This window comes from Zootoca vivipara, chromosome 11 (genome assembly GCF_965207765.1).
Source record: "Zootoca vivipara chromosome 11, rZooViv2.hap1.1, whole genome shotgun sequence".
Classification (NCBI taxonomy): domain Eukaryota; kingdom Metazoa; phylum Chordata; class Lepidosauria; order Squamata; family Lacertidae; genus Zootoca; species Zootoca vivipara.
In genome coordinates, this window is record NC_142594.1 from 4,911,633 (window position 1) to 4,930,841 (window position 19,209).

The 19,209-nt window shown below is 41.7% G+C and overlaps 1 protein-coding gene across 6 annotated transcripts in view; it reads right to left on the reverse strand.

Annotated features, from left to right (window-relative positions):
- Window positions 1-19,209, reverse strand: part of SUGCT (succinyl-CoA:glutarate-CoA transferase) — a 282,021-nt gene that overhangs the window by 253,366 nt on the left and 9,446 nt on the right. For all 6 annotated transcript variants that reach the window (XM_088654259.1, XM_035129164.3, XM_060280556.2 and 3 more), the window contains exons 6-7: window positions 15,527-15,647; window positions 3,986-4,077 (exon numbers count right to left, since the gene is read on the reverse strand). In XM_088654259.1, coding sequence (XP_088510385.1) covers window positions 3,986-4,077; window positions 15,527-15,647 — 213 coding nt within the window. The remainder of the gene's footprint in view (window positions 1-3,985; window positions 4,078-15,526; window positions 15,648-19,209) is intronic.

The following is a 19,209-nucleotide window of genomic DNA, read 5'->3' on the forward strand; positions in this document are numbered from 1 at the left end:
TCCAGCATGATGGCAATAAACTTTCAATTTCCAAGTGGAAACTCTCTAAATTTAACCATCTATATTCCTTAGGATGTGTTGATCTGGACTGGAAAGCAAAACGGGAGGACAAACACACCACAAATAACGCTTATTTACATCAAGTAGTGTTTAAAATGCTGGTTGCCAGACTTTTAAGTTACACAGAGCTCCATCTCGGCATGGCTGTTTGTAAGAATGAAAATAACCATACAGTTAATAATACTTTCCTTACATAGCACCAATGGGCATAGCATGTTATTAAACCAGACGACAGATGTCTGTCTCCAAGAGTGTATAATCTAAATGTTCACAAAGGGAGGAGGTAACAGAGGCAAAGGAGAGGTAAAGGCCACAAATAATGAATGGGAGTGTGCCTCAAAGCCCCACTGCAGTATACCTCTGGGTAGCAGTACATAGGAAATGCACTATAAATGTAGTTGCACACATTTAGTATTTCTTTAGGGATGAGAACCATGGGATTAGACTAAATATTTTGTGAGAAAGTTTATTTGTATTTAGCTTCATCATCTGATACCCAACTCATCATGATGGAAGTCAGATTCAGAAGCCAATTTCTTATTAGTTTCATTCTCTCTCTTTGCTAAACAATGGCACATATGGAGGCAAAGTCCAACGCAACATGGGAAGCCATGAGGGTTTGGATTAGACCACTCAAAATTGCTTCCAGCACACAGAATCGTTTAGGTTATGTTTCTGTGAGTTATTTTAAAATGGCCACATGCCAGACAAAGGCATCTGTATCAGTTAGGTCATCTCCTTCATAATTAAGAAAGATCAATAATCCTTAAAAAGAGCTCATGCTGCGCTAACATTTCAAACCAGTTAGGCACCCCTTGGAGTAAACTATTATACAACAAATACAATTAAAAAGAAGCTGAAAAGGTAACCATAAGAGACTGCGGACTTGTAAACTGTTAGTAATTTTCTCTTTTGGATTTATTATGTTCTCTGAATGTGCCACCATTTTTCTTATTCAGGCATTTTAGACCGACCCTAACTGCTTTGGCTTTAATCTTTTTCCAAATGTGTTGGCTGGAGATCAAAGCTTTGCAGGAGAAGTTTGATAACCAAATGATAATACCAGATGCATCATCATCATCATCTGTATTTTACCTAAAAGTCTGATCCCACTCAATAGGGATCAATTCAAGTTGAAACACATTCATAGCGGCCCACAATTTGTAACCATATAGAAAAGTCCCCTGCCGTAGCAATATTACAATTTAAATGTGCAGCAATTAGAAGGGAGGGATATGTAGAATTGACTTACTGATCATTGTTTTCCTTTATGGTTTATGATTGGAAAAGCAGTTCTTCTATCTTGATGGGTAAATCGTCTAATAGCCGTGGTTATCCATGCTTTGATAGCTCCCACCCCATTTTAACTACTGAAATGCTTTGTATGTCAAGCTGCTTTTAAAAATGGCCTGAAAACCGCAGTTGGTTCAAACCAGAACCACAAGTTTTTATCAAATTATGTCAGTGATTTATCAGCCGCACTGGCACCCAGTCCACTCCCAGATCCACTTAAAGATCTGGTTTTAACCCACAAAACCCTAAACACCTTAGGGCAGGTTCCTTTAATAGTCACCTCCTCCTACCAGGTACTCCCCCCCCCCCCCCACACACACACCAAATGAAGTGAGGGAGAGAGCCTTCTTAGTAGTGGCACTTCAGCGATGGAATAAACTCAGCAGAGAGCATTGCCTGGTCCCTTCATATCACAGGGTTTTAAACTGTGTTTTAAACCTGGGCCATAAATGATTTTTCGCTGCCTCTATACAAGGAAGGTTGAGTTATTGGTTCTTAAATATGACTATATATAGCATTATTTTATTTTGGGGAGCTACTTAAATTACTAGAAGCATTTTTATCCCATTCTTCAGCCAAAAGTGGCTTAAAAAGTGCCTTACAAATGTCAGTGATAAGAGAGTGCCTGCCTACAATCTAAAATATTGTTGTCGTCATTCTTTATTATTATTGTTAATGCTTTATAACTTTTCATTTTTGGTTGAAACCATCAAAACCCTATAAAATTAATAGGGTTTTATGGTGCTACCCAGGATGCTTTGCAGGACACAGAATGGGCTCAGCTTTTCCATTGTTTAGAACTTCACATTATTTTGTTAAGTTTAAAACATAATCAGCAATCAGTTCTATACTTATATAAGCAACATTTTTTAAACTTTTGATTTATTCCATTTTTGTATTTTTACAAACAAATCAGAGAGAACTTCTTCCAATAAACAAATAATCCAAACTTCCATTTTTAAACAACTCTGTATCTGTCAAAACAGAATTACTAGTCACAACACAGAACGAAAATCTCTTACTCACATCTCTCCTTGCAGAAAGAAGAGAAGCTGCTGAAATCTTCAGAACAAGTGAGATGTAATAATGTTTCACATTTTTATATGACTTCACTGTGTTCAAAGAGCTGAGCAAATGTTACTCTAACAATTCTTCCAACAGCCTCGTATTGAGGGCTTAAGCTCAGAGTTGGCACCTTGCATGAAGGAGTTCATGGGCAAGCCTACATTCGAACCTGGCTCCCACCTGTCTTGCTGAGGGAGAATGAATTCCCCCAAACAGCCCCATATCAACTCAGGGGAACAAACTGTTGAGAGACTGAGAGGGCAAAAATTGACAACTGTGTGGGAGGGATAAATACTTTCATATGTTAAATTGATTCTTCCCATGGTTGCACTTGACGTAGCCAGAAACACATTGGCCATGCATAACAGAGCGGCATTGGCACAGTCAGGGTAACCCTGAGGGCTGCAGAACATCTGAAAGGGGGGGGCTAAGGAAAGTGAGAAACCTTCCAAACAGCCCCATAAAAACTGAATGGCACAAAAAGGGGAGAGACTGGGAAGGAGATAAATGTCAACCAGGAGGAAAGGGAAGAGAATGGAGTGGCTGGAACAAAGGGACATGCACCTATACAGGGTAGAAAGAACCACTTTCAACTTCACAATGAGGTCTTATTTTCAAACGACCCCAAGGAGAAGTGAGAACCAGCAAGAGAAATCCACAGAGAACTGGATTTCACTTTATAGCTGGGAGGGGGGCCACTCCGGAAACCCCCCCAAAATAGCAGCAAAGAGAATAGTTGTCTACATACCAGACCTTTGTCCAGTGCTACAGGCAACCCCCATTGTGCACAAGAGTTGCGTTTCTGGCCCCTGTGCACATTAGGAGAGTGTGCGTAAGCCCGCCCTGCCCCAGTCCATCTTCTCCTGGGTCCAAAAGGACCCCCACATTGGCAGTCACATGTCAATTAACACGTGCAAGGTGGCCGCTGCCTGTATTAAACCCCTACTGCAGGTTGTGGGGTTAGCCTGGAACTGAAAGACAATCCTGGAATGCAATGTCGTTTACTGTAACTGCAAGTACAAAAGCCAGGCTGACAGAGAGTAGCTTACAGCAGCCCTGCAAAATTGTAGGCCGGAGGTGAGACCTGAATTGTCCTCTCAGACCCCACAGAAGGCCAAACCAAGCACTTAATAGCGTGGAGAAGTCTCATACTTGATTGTCTTCCATGTGGTAGCACTTCCCAAAAATTCAAAACCTAAAAAAATCAATCAATAAATGTGGCACATGAAGACCAACCTTTGAACTAGGACTCTTCTCTTTAATGCTAACTTTTTAAGCGCCCTAAATCACAGCCCCACACCTGTAACACACCTGAGCGCCAAGGATACAATATGTTGTAGGGGCCCACTTGTTCTTTCTTGAAATCAATCTGAAATCAAGGCAATGTTTTAAACTCTTGAGGACGAGGCCATGACAGCATGCCAAGATGATCCTTAACTACAGAGCATCTTATTTCCACTGTTTCCCACTTCCTAAATCTCATTAATTCTGTCCGTTACTGCAAACCATGCAACACTGACGTTTTAAATTACAACAAAAGCACTGGGCTTCACTTGTAGTAGCCTACCTGGGGACCTGTGATATGCAAGAGGCCTGAAACTGCAGCTGCAACAGAGTCATAGCCTGGTTGTTGAAACTTCGGACCAGTTTGACCATAGCCTAAAAACAGAGAGAAAACAAACTTAAGAAGAACGTACAGGGCAGTGGTAGTGACTAACCTTTTTGGCAACTCAAGATGGTGTGTGTGTGTACTAAAGCCTATTTCCATCAAGTTTCCCATTTTGAAATTAATAGATTTCCTAGGCAAGCAGGCATTCCATTTGGCTGCTGTTATCCAAGAAAGCACATTGCTTTGCAACTAAATAACATAAAACCATAGATCATCCAGTCCACAAGCCTCTTGTGCTGCTAAATTATATCTACTTAAGAGACAACATTTTATCTGGCTTCCTATGTACACACGCAAGAATATTATGCATACAGTATACAGAAGGAGGTCCCTCTCAACAAAGTGGGACTTCCTCCTGGAAGACATCATGCATAGGGTTAGGCTGCAGCAAGCTTTCAAAACTTTCCAGAAGCAAATAATCATCATCACTGGGACAAAGCAGCCTTTCCCCCAAGAGATAGAAAGTAAAGTCCATGCTATTTGATGAGGTCATAGATATTCATAATCAGAAGTCCAAAGTATGAGATGATGCTAGACTAGCAGCACATTCTGGTACAAATGCTACAAAAATCTGCATACACTAATTTCTATTTATATATGTACATTTTAAAATGGTTGCTGTAATTTAAATAGCTGCTCTTCCAGTTGCTGCCTCTATGCATTTTAAAGGAACAAGAAGCATAATAAATGTACAGTACACCCCTCTCACAACAAATATATGTAATGCACATAAGTTTTATACCCTGGTACAAAGTATGTATTGTTGTATAGAGGTGCCCCAACTCCCTAAACAGAGAGAACACAGGCACAGGGTATCACCACAGATTTAATCCAGAAAACTAGATCTACCCACTTAATGACAAATTAATAAGAAACACCTTTAGACTTGTTGTTCTGCCGAGTATCAGTTTTATCCATTATGAACAACCAACATCTTTATTTAATAAAGATTAATGAACTAAGCAAAGAAACATGAGCAATGCTCTAGGATGAGAAAAACCAAACTTAAAGTGAGGCATTGCATGCATCTTTATAATTATAGGGCTGCCAAATATGCTAGAATAAAATATTGAGTCTAGATAATGCCTGTCACATGTTGAGCAGCATGTATCAAACAAGCAGACCTATGTACTTTTGAACAAGTGCAAGCCAAGTGATCTGAGCTTCAGAGATGGCTTGTGACAATTTTTTTATTATTATTAAAGATTTTCTGGGGTTACAAAAGTACCGGTACATCATCATTTTCATATCACAAAGTCCTTTCTACAGATCAGTTATATTCAACGTGAGACTTTAATTTGGGTGTATTTTGGATATGCACTCTATATTCAGCCTATTTTAAATTGCCACATCTCTACTTTGTAATATTGTTCCTCTTAGAGTTGGTACAAAACACTGTCTGTAGCCTTAATTGCCTTCTCATGTTCTAAACAATAAACTGAACAAATTTTTTTATTTAAAAAAATTATATGCCACTTAACTACAGTAGTCTATAAGCAATGTACAAAGTTAGAATGCACACCAAAAAACCAATTAAAACTGAAAGAAAATATTAATTAAAATACCTGCTGGGATCATGTTTTTAAAAAGTATTCCATCTGTTCTTCCTCCTTATGGACCATGCAAGAAACTCTGCAGTTGTCATTTTAAAATTATGGGTTGATTTCAATTACAGTGGTACCTTGGTTTACGAACTTAATCCTTTCCGGAACTCCGTTCTTAAACCAAAGCATTCTTAAACCAAGACGTGCTTTCCCAAAGCAGCAGGGGACTCAATTCACAAATGGAACACACTCAACAGGAAACAAACCATGTTCTGCTTCCAAGGCAAAGTTCACAAACCAAAACACCTACTCCTGGGTTTGCAGTGTTCCTAATCCAAGTTGTTCATAAACAAAGCTGTTCTTAAACCAACGTACCACTGTACAGACAAGGGGAAAAGAAAGTGGACCCTCTTTGAATTCTGTGATTTTACATATGAAGACATAGCAACAATCACCTGTTCCTTGGCAGGTCTTAAAATTAGGTAAATACAACCTCAGATGAACAACCACACATGACATATTGTACCGTGTCATTATTTATTTAACAGAAATAAAGCCAAAATGGAAAAGCCATGTGTGAAAAACTAAGTACACCTTATTATTCAATAGCTTGTTGAACCACTTTAAGCAGCGATAACTGGAAGTAATTATTTTCTGTAGGACTTCTGTGGAAGCAGTAGGGGTGTACTTAGCTTTTCACACACAATTTCTCCATTTTGGCTTTATTTCTGTCAAATAAATCGTGACCCTGTGTAATATGTTGTTTGTTGCTCTTTCGCTGAGGTTGTATTTACCTAATTTTAAGACCTGCTAAGGAACAGATGATTGTAAAACCACAGAAGTCAAAGAGGGCACAATTTCTTTTTCCCATGACTGTAAGTTCTATATCGTTCCAATTTTAGTATATGTGCTGCCGAAGCGAGCCCATGGCTGTAAGTTCTAAGTAGACTCACTGAAGTTAGGGGATCAAATCTATTCTGGGATCTCAGTTTCCCACTAAAAACAACTCAGGACAATTCCAAAGCCTGCCAAACTGAAAAAAGGCTTCACAAGCAACCAAGTTGCAATCAAAGATGGAGCCATCCAAACCTCACGGGGCAAGGTGTTCCATAACACTGGTACAGCCACTGAGAAGGCCCTATTTCACATTCCAAGCCATCTCATTTCCACGGTAGGTGGGATGGGATACAGGGTGACCTCCTTACTAGATCTTAATGAACAGGCAGCTGGTACTGTATGTGAGGTGGCAGCTGCTCAGGTCTCCGGCGCACAAACTATTTAGGGGCTCAAAATCCAGTTCTTGTCCTCCTTTCTATATTTAGGGAAGGTACTGTATTAATAGGGACCCAGGTGGCGCTGTGGTTAAACCACTGAGCCTAGGGCTTGCGGATCAGAAGGTCGGCGGTTCGAATCCCTGTGACGGGGTGAGCTCCCATTGCTTGGTCCCAGCTCCTGCCAACCTAGCAGTTCGAAAGCACATCAAAATGCAAGTAGATAAATAGGAACGGCTACAGCGGGAAGGTAAACAGCGTTTCCATGTGCTGCTCTGGTTTGCCAGAAGCGGCTTTGTCATGCTGGCCACATGACCTGGAAGCTGTACGCCGGCTCCCTTGGCCAATAATGCGAGATGAGCGTGCAACCCCAGAGTCGGTCACAACTGGACCTAATGGTCAGGGGTCCCTTTACCTTTACCTTTTACTGTATTAATAAATCCCTAGCACATAATGTATTGATAGCGAAACTGCTAATGGCACCAGGCTATAAACTGCATGTCACTTGAAGGAGTCTAATCATTTGTCTGTAACTTCTTCTTTTTCTGTTGACCTCAACAGCTTTTTGATGTGTACACTATAAAGGTTCTGCACTACTATGTTGTTACTATTCTTTTTTAAAAAATTCAAGGGAGGAGGAGGAGCAGCAGGAGAAAGACGCAACTCTCTGAACTGTGCCCTGAAACTAATAATCCACACAGGTGTACCAGAGCACATGTTAACATGATCCAAAGACTCCTAGAGTGAACTGGATGTAACTGGGGCACCTGTTGCTACAGACAGAATAGACTTCCTTGGGGGATAGATGAAGCTGGTGCCCAACTAAACTGGGCAAAGGCAGAATTCCCACTGTGTGGGCAGGAACAACGCTGAATGCAGAAGCCCAGGCCCGATTCTTCAATTAAATTGCCTGTCCGCAAGATAAGCAATTATCTGTTTCACAAAGTGGCCTCACTTTAAGTCTTTCCCTTTCACACCTTGTTTTCTGTTTTTTGGGGGGGGGGTCACTTAGATCCCAAAGTCTTAGCTGTGTGTTTTTTCCACTCAAAACTCTTCCAGTTGATAATTTTTTTATTGGTGGAACCACTGAAGCACAGCATATAGATTGCAGCAAGGCTTCTCGACTGCTTTTCAAGTCCCCTCCAAAATGCATGCATCAGAAACTGATTCTGCTTATCATCAGAAATATCAAAGCACATTTGGTTTCTAGTAACCTTAAGAAATAGCATCTATATTAAAGTCCACTGCAGCATGCCAAGCAAGTTAGCTCCTTAGCAGAACAGGAATGCTGTTTATCTCTCTCTGCCAATATGCATTACCAGATGTACAGTTTCGTTTAACACTGAAAAGGAAATTTGAGGAAGAAAAGCAGCAGGGTATGATTCAGAACTCATTCATCTTTAATTCCCATACCATCCTTGTTTGTTTGCAATGAAAACACACACTATTTATTTAAAGTTTAGAAAAGCAATGCCCTTATTATTTTTTCAAAATAAACTAAATTTTCTATATCTTCCATTTCTCAGGTACATAATTCTGCACACCGCATAACTTCACTGGCAAGTTGGAAAATAACACATCTAGAATCTGCTTTCTGTTGCCTATTGGGTCATCTGCATGGTAGCTGTTTAAACCCTCAAAATGTAGACTTTAAATAGCCATAAGACATCTTGTTAAATGCAGAAAATAATTTTGTTTCTTGAAAATCAAGTTGCTTCCCACTTGCAGGTACTGGGAAATCAATACCCCAATCTTTATTGGGATACCGGCCATGGTTTTATTTTATTTCAAGATAATTGATTAGAATTCAAGGTAATTAGTCAATTAAAAGGGGGCAGTAAAATTGGTGCAGAGGACTAGATATGTTCTTGCCTGTGCAGGCTTTCTTCACTACAGCTCCCCACTGAGTGTTCCTGTTCATGCTTGAGCATCCTGACAGGAAGATAACCCAGGGCAGGATCACATGGTTCAGCTAAAGGCCAGCCCCACCACCAAGTTGCCCAAAAACTGTTAGGTGCTGCCAAACCGAGCCCATACACCCTGACCTTCCCCCCTTCCTAGAAGGCACCCTGTCCATGCCAATCACCATCAGGAATTCCTGGCTTCCCATGAGCAGCTCTGCTCTTCCCACTTCCAACCATTTCCACCTGCCTTTATGTTGTGAGAAAGAAATTAAATTTTTCAATAGCTGTTTCATCCCTTAACGAAAAGATACCTGAAGGAAGACAAAAAAAAGCCTGACGACATGGGCACTGCACTGGCAGCAGGAGGCCTCATTAGGGAAAGCATGCCTTGGTTTAAGAACGGTTTCGGTTTAAGAACAGACTTCCAGAACAGATTAATTTCGTAAACTGAGGTACCACTGTAGTACACTGATGATACTAACATATAAGGCCAAGTTACATGAGAGACTGCCTTATTACTTATGTATGTGGTAGATCACTGGGTTCTGCAGAAGTTTCTCCTTAAAGTCCCCCAAACAAAACCCAGCTCCACAGCATCTCAGAGCAGGACTCTCCATGTGGCTACTCCTGTTCTGTGGAACAGCACCCCTATTGAGATATGACAGGTGATTATTATCTGCACTTTCCAGAAACAATCAAAGACATGGAGCTTCTAACAGTCCAAGAAGATGGGTTGAGCTTTCACAGCTAATGATGAGAGATGCCCCTCAAAAGGGCTATAAATCTACCTGGAGCTTTTGGAATGTAATGGCAAGCCTCAGAAGTGGAGTGATTCAGACCAAAGACCCCCATGGCTGTTATTTTAAAACAGTTTTAAAAGTTGGCAGTACTTTTTCACTGCACCGAATCTAGTTGGGACCTTTGTGGACCTTTAACTGCAAATAGAACTGCCTGTTAGGTTATGATGTGCTTCTGCTTGCTTATTTGTGCATAAAAATTAACACCTTTGGAAACTATCCTCCCTGCCTACCAAGAATGCAGCGCTACACCTGCATGTATCACTGCTTATAGGAGTAGCTGCACTTCCTCTCCACCTAGAGCAGAGTTTAGCAATATCTTTGCAAGAGACCCCCTACCCCATGTCTACCATCCTTCCCAATCCCATTACAAGTGAAGTCAGCAACAGTGTTCAGCCGAAGGATAAGGAGCCTGTGGCCATCCATATGTTGCTAAATCCCAACTGCCCTCATCCTCAGCCAATGTGGCCCAATGGCCAGGGGTTCTGGGAGTTGCACTCCAACAACATCTGGAGAACCACAGAGCATCCATCCCTGAATTACAGCATCGTTGTGGGATTTGCTTGTGAGCAAACATGTTTTAGACTCCACTTTGTACAATTTGCCGGCACATCCTTGCAATTCTTCAGGGTTTATTTTCCACAAGACCACACTTGTGGGCTGTTGAATTTCATGTTCCGCCTTTGAAAAGTTCGGCTCTATGCTTCAAGGGGGTCTGAAGAGGACGCTGATAATTGGAGGAAGTTGATGTAAGCTTTTTCCACTGGGGTTTATAGTGCTCTAGCTAAGGAAATAAGGAAATGCATAGGCTGAAAGAGGTTTGCTGATTTAACTAAGGTTGCCTGTTCGGCTGAGTCATCCAAGCTACCTGAAGTTAAAAGCAGGTTCAAATTTTCAAGCAGGTACATAACACTGATAATTGTTGTTGTTTAGTCGTTTAGTCGTGTCCGACTCTTCGTGACCCCATGGACCATAGCACGCCAGGCACTCCTGTCTTGCACTGCCTCCCGTAGTTTGGTCAAACTCATGTTCGTAGCTTCGAGAACACTGTCCAACCATCTTGTCCTCTGTCGTCCCCTTCTCCTAGTGCCCTCAATCTTTCCCAACATCAGGGTCTTTTCCAAGGATTCTTCTCTTCTCATGAGGTGGCCAAAGTATTGGAGCCTCAGCTTCACGATCTGTCCTTCCAGGGAGCACTCAGGGCTGATTTCCTTAAGAATGGATAGGTTTGATCTTCTAGCAGTCCATGGGACTCTCAAGAGTCTCCTCCAGCACCATAATTCAAAAGCATCAATTCTTCGGCGATCAGCCTTCTTTATGGTCCAGCTCTCACTTCCATACATCACTACTGGGAAAACCATAGCTTTAACTATACGGACCTTTGTCGGCAAGGTGATGTCTCTGCTTTTTAAGATGCTGTCTAGGTTTGTCATTGCTTTTCTCCCAAGAAGCAGGCGTCTTTTAATTTCGTGACTGCTGTCACCATCTGCAGTGATCAAGGAGCCCAAGAAAGTAAAATCTCTCACTGCCTCCATTTCTTCCCCTTCTATTTGCCAGGAGGTGATGGGACCAGTGGCCATGATCTTGGTTTTTTTGATGTTGAGCTTCAGACCATATTTTGCGCTCTCCTCTTTCACCCTCATTAAAAGGTTCTTTAATTCCTCCTCGCTTTCTGCCATCAAGGTTGTGTCATCTGCATATCTGAGGTTGTTGATATTTCTTCCGGCAATCTTAATTCCTGCTTGGGATTCATCTAGTCCAGCCTTTCGCATGATGAATTCTGCATATAAGTTAAATAAGCAGGGAGACAATACACAACCTTGTCGTACTCCTTTCCCAATTTTGAACCAATCAGTTATTCCATATCCAGTTCTAACTGTAGCTTCTTGTCCCACATAGAGATTTCTCAGGAGACAGATGAGGTGATCAGGCACTCCCATTTCTTTAAGAACTTGCCATAGTTTGCTGTGGTCAACACAGTCAAAGGCTTTTGCATAGTCAATGAAGCAGAAGTAGACGTTTTTCTGGAACTCTCTAGCTTTCTCCATAATCCAGCTAGAGAGTTCCAGAAATTATGGAGAAAGCTAGAGAACACTGATAATGCTCCTGTCTTAAAGGCAAAGGATCTTCTGGTATGATGTATTTCCTTCCCTCTCTCCCCCCATCCCAACACACAACTTTCTTCTCAATGTTGTTTCTGTGTCATTGCTTCGAGCTAACCCTCTAATGGTTGCCGCCTCTTCATAAATGGATCTACAGTGGTGCCTCGCTTAACAAATGCCCTGCTTAACAAAATTTCCGCTTAACGAAAGGTTTTTTCTAGCGGAGGTTGCCTCGCTAGACGAATTTGTTTTGCGAAAAATTCGTCTAGCGAATCGCGGTTTCCCATAGGAATGCATTGAAATTCAATTAATGCGTTCCTATGGGCAAAAAAAATTTCAAAAAATTCAATGCATTCCTATGGGATTCGCTAGACAAATTTTTCGTTATAAGAAAAGACCCGTGGAACGAATTAAATTCGTCTAGCAAGGCACCACTGTACTTTCCTTCGTAGTTCAGTCTCTAATTAAAGCAGCCCGTGCCAGCCATCCACAAAAGCACATTCTTTTTCTGTGCTTTATGTTAACTGGACAAACACAATAAACTTAAACCAACCTCAACCACCAAGCTGTCAGAACATATCAAAGTAACGCTACTTCTAAGATTACCCCCATCACTAACTAAGCCAACCTATGAGCAAGAACAGATGGACAGAGCCCTGAGAGCATCACCAAGCAGTCGGGATGTTGGGATGCATCGTGGCCATAGCAGCACCAGAGCAATCACTAGCACAGGGGGCTATGTAGATTCAATCAGGATTGTTTAGATAAGAAATCCAAGTTTAGTAATCAAAATTTCCAAATGGAGTTCATATTTGGGTTAGCTACACATCCATTATTTTCTCACACATGACCTTCGCTCTCTGAAATGTTACTTCTCCAACATGGATTGTCAACAATTACCACCTTAACATTTCAAGACCAAATGAGATATAACTGCTTTGCTATGGTTCTGATCGCAAATACTTACTTTTGGGGGGGGATTGCACTGAAAACAATTTAATTTGTAGATTAATTTGATGCAAATGTTGTTCTATTTTACTAGTGTCTCAATCCTAAAGTAAAAACTCAATGCAGACAACTTTATATCGCTAAATTAGTTACTATTCTTCAGTACTTCCCCTAGGGCCAATGTCAACGTCATGATCTCAATCCTTTAACCTGGGCTAAGGGAGAAGAAATGGGATGTAAGATTACTTGGTCCTTCACCCCAGGCCTCACCTTACATGAGAATCACTCCTGCTAGACTTAACCAATGACCATGGCTAGTGCTAACCAAGGTGTGCAATGTATCACCATAATTCCCACTCCCAACCTGCAGAGGCAGTCCAAGAGGACACCACGCTCCAGGGCTCATCAATGGAACACCAGCAGGTGCACACATACCTGCCGATGTCTTCCATGAGGCTTCCAATAAGACCCGAGAGCTTCCCCCTCAAGCTGCAGCAGCATCCCTCCCCCAACTTCTGAAATGAGGCTTGGAAAAGGCCGCCTATTGTAGCCAACAGAACATTTTACGCAAGCCTCATTGCAGCATGGGGACGTAGCGAGGGGAGATGCAACTGAGTGAGGCTTAAAATAAGGTTTTGATTGGCTCTAATAGGAGGTGAAGTGTCAAAGGTGCCCACTGAGTTCTTCATGTGCCCACAGAATGTGGAGTAATTGTAAACAATAGGCATTCTACGCTTGCATGCGATGCTGTTCATTCAAGCATGATTCATATCCATAAGATATTCTCTGGCTACGCCAGTTCTTTCAGCAACAAAGCTTTGCCTAAGTGGTGTACAGTACAGTTGTTTTCACATGGATTTTCAAAGCAGCTGTTACCGTGTTTCTCCAAAAATAAGACACCGTCTTATATTTATTTTTCCTCAAAAAAACACACCATGGCTTATTTTCAGGGGATATCTTTTTTTTTTTCTTCCTCCTCCTGCCGCGGCCGGCATTGCTGCTGCACCTATTACTATGTCTTATTTTCGGGGTATGGCTTATATTCCTTGAATGCTTAAAAATCCTGCCATGGCTTATTTTATGGCTACATCTCCCCCCCCTTTCCCCCCTTTTTCCCTTTTCCCGCGAGGAAGCCTATTCAGCATAAGGGAATTTCCCTTTAAAAAAGGGAGAACTTGACAGCTATGGAAACAGCATGAGGTTAAAGAGAATGCTCCACAACACAAAGGAACCATGGACAAAAGCAAATGCTGCCCTGGCTTTGCTCACCTGCAACGGTGCTCCGATATCACAATGCTTTGTGGAGATGAAACAAGGCCTAGACTTGTTAAAGGGCTACTAAGTCCAAAAGCACCATAGGAGAAGGAAGCAATAAACACTTACACATGTGCTTAACATTAGCTGCCTGGAGCTTCCCATAGATCTGCAGGAGGCCCATAGGTAGACGTGGAAACTGAAACAGGTACTTAAGCATCTGGACCAAAGATGACAATTTAGTTACCAATATTGTGCCATGTACACGAGCTACTATTTTTAGTAGTTAACAAATGAAATGAACCATCATTTAATAACCAGCAGCTCCTTTGGAACAGCCAGGCTACTTCCTTAAGTTTTGTGAAATAGTCCACCGGCCCCAATAGTCTTTCTCAGGAAAGAGAGAGATCATTTGCTCACACGACAATGTTACAGGGTCCAACCACAAGCACCTCTGCAGCACCATAACCATTCCTGCATTTGCAGCCTGGTTGGCACCTCCAAGTGAGGGCTGTTCGCTACATCTCCCATTTTGCCCCAGCCGATATGAGCATCCCTGCTAGGCTGGTGGTAGTTTCAGTCTAACAATAATTGGGGGGCAACAGTTTGGGGGAAGATTGGTATAGTGTTTAGGGGTTTGAAGCTGGCTTCTTTTGAAACTGACAAGTGTTTGTTTTAAACCGCGATCCCTGTTAAATTAAGGTAACTCTTCTGAAGTCCTTGCCCCAGGAGGGGAGGTGGGATTGCAGAAGCTGCAGGCTTCAGGCAGACTTTTTGCTCATGTACATAGTGCTTAAACTATGTGTTAGCGTAACATGAAGACATGGTCAGTGTGGTGACTTTGCATGATTAAAGGTAAAGGGACCCCTGACCATTAGGTCCAGTCGTGACCGACTCTGGGGTTGCGCACTCATCTTGCATTATTGGCCGAGGGAGCCGGCGTATAGCTTCCTGGTATGTGGCCAGCATGACAAAGCCACTTCTGGCAAACCAGAGCAGCACACAGAAATGCCATTTACCTTCCCGCTGTAGCGGTTCCTATTTATCTACTTGCATTTTGACGTGCTTTCGAACTGCTAGGTTGGCAGGAGCAGCCCAAAAGCAGCCTGTCAGTGTTTCAAACAGCCCCAGCATGAAGAAAGAAGTTCTCAAAAAAGATGCCTCAATATGAAAGCTGTCAGGCTTGCAGCTTCATCAGAACCCTACAGAGGCCTGGATTGTACAAACTGGGTTTCCTATGTGGCATCAACAGTTTTACAAGATGCATCATGAGGAAGGGTAAGCAAGTTATTTCTTAAGGCTAGAATCAAACATGGCGCTGGTAGGAAAAACCAACGTTATGAAAAAAAAACAGCCAGATTCTAGCTTTGGCCTGAAAGCAGTGGGGGGAGTGGGAATAAAATAATTTCCCCAGCCATTCTTCCAACTGGTTTTCAGAAAGGTGGGGCCAGAGAATGCTATAACTATTTCCACAACTAACACTCCACTAACCAGAATGTAAATGAAAAATAAAAAGCAGGTTTTTTTAAAAAAATGCCTTTCTTTCGCTTCAAAATACCAGAGAAAACAAATAAAATAGCTGAATACTTTATCACTGAGGTGTAACACAAGTTAAATACCTGTTATTGAACAGTAAACAATGTGAGGTGCAATCTTGTTAATGTCTTCATACCCCAGGCCCATTTCAGCCAGTTTCCCAGGGACATAATTCTCCACAAAAACATCGCAAACAGCTGCAAGCTGGAAATAAAAAGGTGAGGATGAGTCAGACTCTTAATGAACTTCCAAAAGGTCAGCAACTTCACAATGTAATTTAATTTAAAATTTCAGTAAACAAGACAGTTCTAGCACTGCTGTGGTACCCAAGTCAAAAACCAAAAGAGCCTCGCTTAATTAAAATTTACAATCCTGCACAAATGCTTTTTACACCCTAGGGAATTACACAGCAGACATGATGTCTGCCTTAGAGGGGGATTCTCCAGTAAAATATTCAATATGTCAGATGTATGTTGCCAACATACGACTGTGGCAGTGAGTTGCCATAGGAGATGTCTAGGCGTAACAAGGTGCAAAACCCACATTGTAATTGTCAGTTACTGTTTCAGGAACAGGTGCAGAAGAAACAGAAACATCAATTTACTTTGTTTTGCTGATAAAGCTGGTGATATTGTCAAAACACTTTATATATAGGGTATCTTTTTCAATGGTGTGTTGGCTCTTGGAGATCTGAAACTCAAGGACCTGAAATAATCAGCTGAACCCTTAAACAAGCCTCTTGTATCGGAGACCATTCTTCCCAGGCTAGGGTGCAGAAGGGAGGGACAGGGTGGAAGGGACAGATAACAGCCTTGAGCGGGAGGTTGCAAACAAAAACATGTTTCCCTATGCAGCTCTGGGGTTATACAACAGGTGCAAAGGTTCTTGGTCATTGCTAAAAGCAGGGTTCAGGATTTTCAACTATTCTTGAGAGTGAAACTGAAACAAAAAACTGTACCCAAGTGCCTCAGAGGGACAATGGAAAATCATCCTGCTGAGCTTTGTTAGTTTTTATTATTATTATTAAATATATATTGAATGGGAAAATGGCAACTTTCAATGTGGCATGCTTTCTCAAAAGTGCAGCTTCCTGAGCTACATGAAGATTTATTCCCAAGTAAATAGGCATAGAATTCATGGGACTCTTGCCAGTAAATATGTGCAGGATTGTTGTTGTTTAGTCGTTTAGTCGTGTCCGACTCTTCGTGACCCCATGGACCAGAGCATGCCAGGCACTCCTGTCTTGCACTGCCTCCCGCAGATTGGTCAAACTCATGTTCGTAGCTTCGAGAACACTGTCCAACCATCTCGTCCTCTGTTGTCCCCTTCTCCTAGTGCCCTCAATCTTTCCCAACATCAGGGTCTTTTCCAAGGATTCTTCTCTTCTCATGAGGTGGCCAAAGTATTGGAGCCTCAGCTTCACGATCTGTCCTTCCAGTGAGCACTCAGGGCTGATTTCCTTCAGAATGGATAGGTTTGATCTTCTTGCAGTCCGTGGGATTCTCAAGAGTCTCCTCCAGCTGAAGCTTTATTCCCAAGTAAATAGGCATATTGACATATGGAGGAGACATATGGAGACATATTGGAGGATGTGCAGGATTAGGCTGCACTGAAACAAATGGAACTGGATTTAGTCATGACTAACTTGCAATCCTAATGGTCAGTCATAGCTTTTCTAGATTGCACCTACAATGTATACAGTTCTTTTGAACTCTTGATATCAAGATATCCTGCTTTTTCTTCCATGGCCCATAATATTCCATGCCTCTAATCACACATACTTCATTTTATTTGTAAACTGCCTTTCTATACTTCAAACCATACTCAAGGCAGCTTACAACATGAAAAAATACATAATTGCAATGTAACAAAAGTAGTCATAAGCAATGAATAAAACATCAAAAAAGAGCAATTTCCACCTAGGCCATAAGAAGATCAAAAATAAGGATACGCAAGTTAATATCAATAACAGCAACAACAACCCCCAACAAAAAACCCTAAGCAATGCCCCAGCCCAGGAATGATCAGCCCCGTTCAAATATGACCTTATAAAATAGGCATTTATATCTACCCAGAGCACACATGTCAACAAAGAGTTGTGAGTATTCATTTATTGGAAAGGATGTTTCTACACTTGAGTACTTTAAGTATGAAACATAAACATTAGCTACAAAGTACATGCCTGCCTCTGATTTTCTACTATTTGGGCTGTGCAAAGTTTAGTTTTTAATACATATTAACACTTGTATCTCTACTTTTCTTCCTCCCTCCACTAAATATATGCAATGAAGCTATACATCTGGGTTGTAATGAATTTGGGTTAGACCAAATGGGTTTTGGGAATCTCCTCCTGTGATTATACAGCTGCAAGATTGGATTCTGCAGAAGAAGAGACTGATAGCAAAGAAGCCAATTTCATCCTGTTACATAAACAGCCTAACCAGGTCTGTTAATTATCTAACTTGTACAGTGGTACCTCGGGTTAAGAACTTAATTCATTCTGGAGGTCCGTTCTTAACCTGAAAATTTTCTTAACCTGAGGTACCACTAATGGGGCCTCCCGCTGCCACTGCGCCGCTGGAGCACAATTTCTGTTCTCACCCTGAAGCAAAGTTCTTAACCCGAGGTACTATTTCTGGGTTAGCAGAGTCTGTAACCTGAAGAATCTGTAACCCAAAGTATCACTGTAATGTAAACTAGGACAGTGAGTCGCCAGAGAAAGGAATAGCAGGATATCCTCCTGAATGTAAGCAGAAAAGGGAAAGCCTCACTGGCTGGAAGAGCTGTGTCTGAAAGACGGCAAAGGACAAAACAGACCTAGAGGACTGACTCACTCTCTGTTCCAGATCCAGTGCTAAGGTTTTGGAAAGCAAATCCATGGCCCCCGAGGCTAAGGGGAAAACAGATCCATCGAAGTGCTGGTGCCGTGACCTTTCCTTCTTATGCTCAGCCTGTACCTATGATTGTATAAATAAATATTATAGTGCTGAAAAAGCCAGCAGTCTCCAGTGACCTTCATTGCAAGGAAATGAAACTCAAGGCCCTGGGACAATGCACTGAGACATTGAGATCTCTTACCACTCAGAAACTGGGGTGCACTTGACAATGTTATTTAGGATCAGCACCACATAAGTTTTGAAGCCTGAAATGAAGCCTGGCTCTGGCAGGATACTGCCCTGACTGTACCTCCTTTGGCATCTGAAATAGATGCATCAGCCATGTGTGAGAATGGGAATCCATCTCTCAGGGCTAACACAACCAATCCCACAAAAGCACTCTACCACCCGACTATTGCAATGACACCCGGCTATTTCCCACAGCCCAAATGCACCCTCCCCTCCATATAAGTAAATGTACAAATATTAAGGTCAGATTTTGTTTAGCAGTGACCTGTTTTAGATTATTTTAAATTGGCCAAGAAATCATTTTCTGAAAAATATCATATATCTGGCTGATTAGTATGAATACACTGGAACTGGTTTCTGTAAACTGGTGTCATCATATCAGCAATCACAACCATTATTGCTGTAGCTTGTGTGATTGTTTAGCTACACTTAAGACTAAAAAAGAAACAAGGCCAACAAATATGTTCTCCCATCAGAAGAACAGATGGGAACTTAAAACAACTGTACTGTACACCACTTAGGCAAAGCTTTGTTGCTGAAAGAACTGGCGTAGCCAGAGAATATCTTATGGATATGAATCATGCTTGAATGAACAGCATCGCATGCAAGCGTAGAATGCCTATTGTTTACAATTGCTCCAC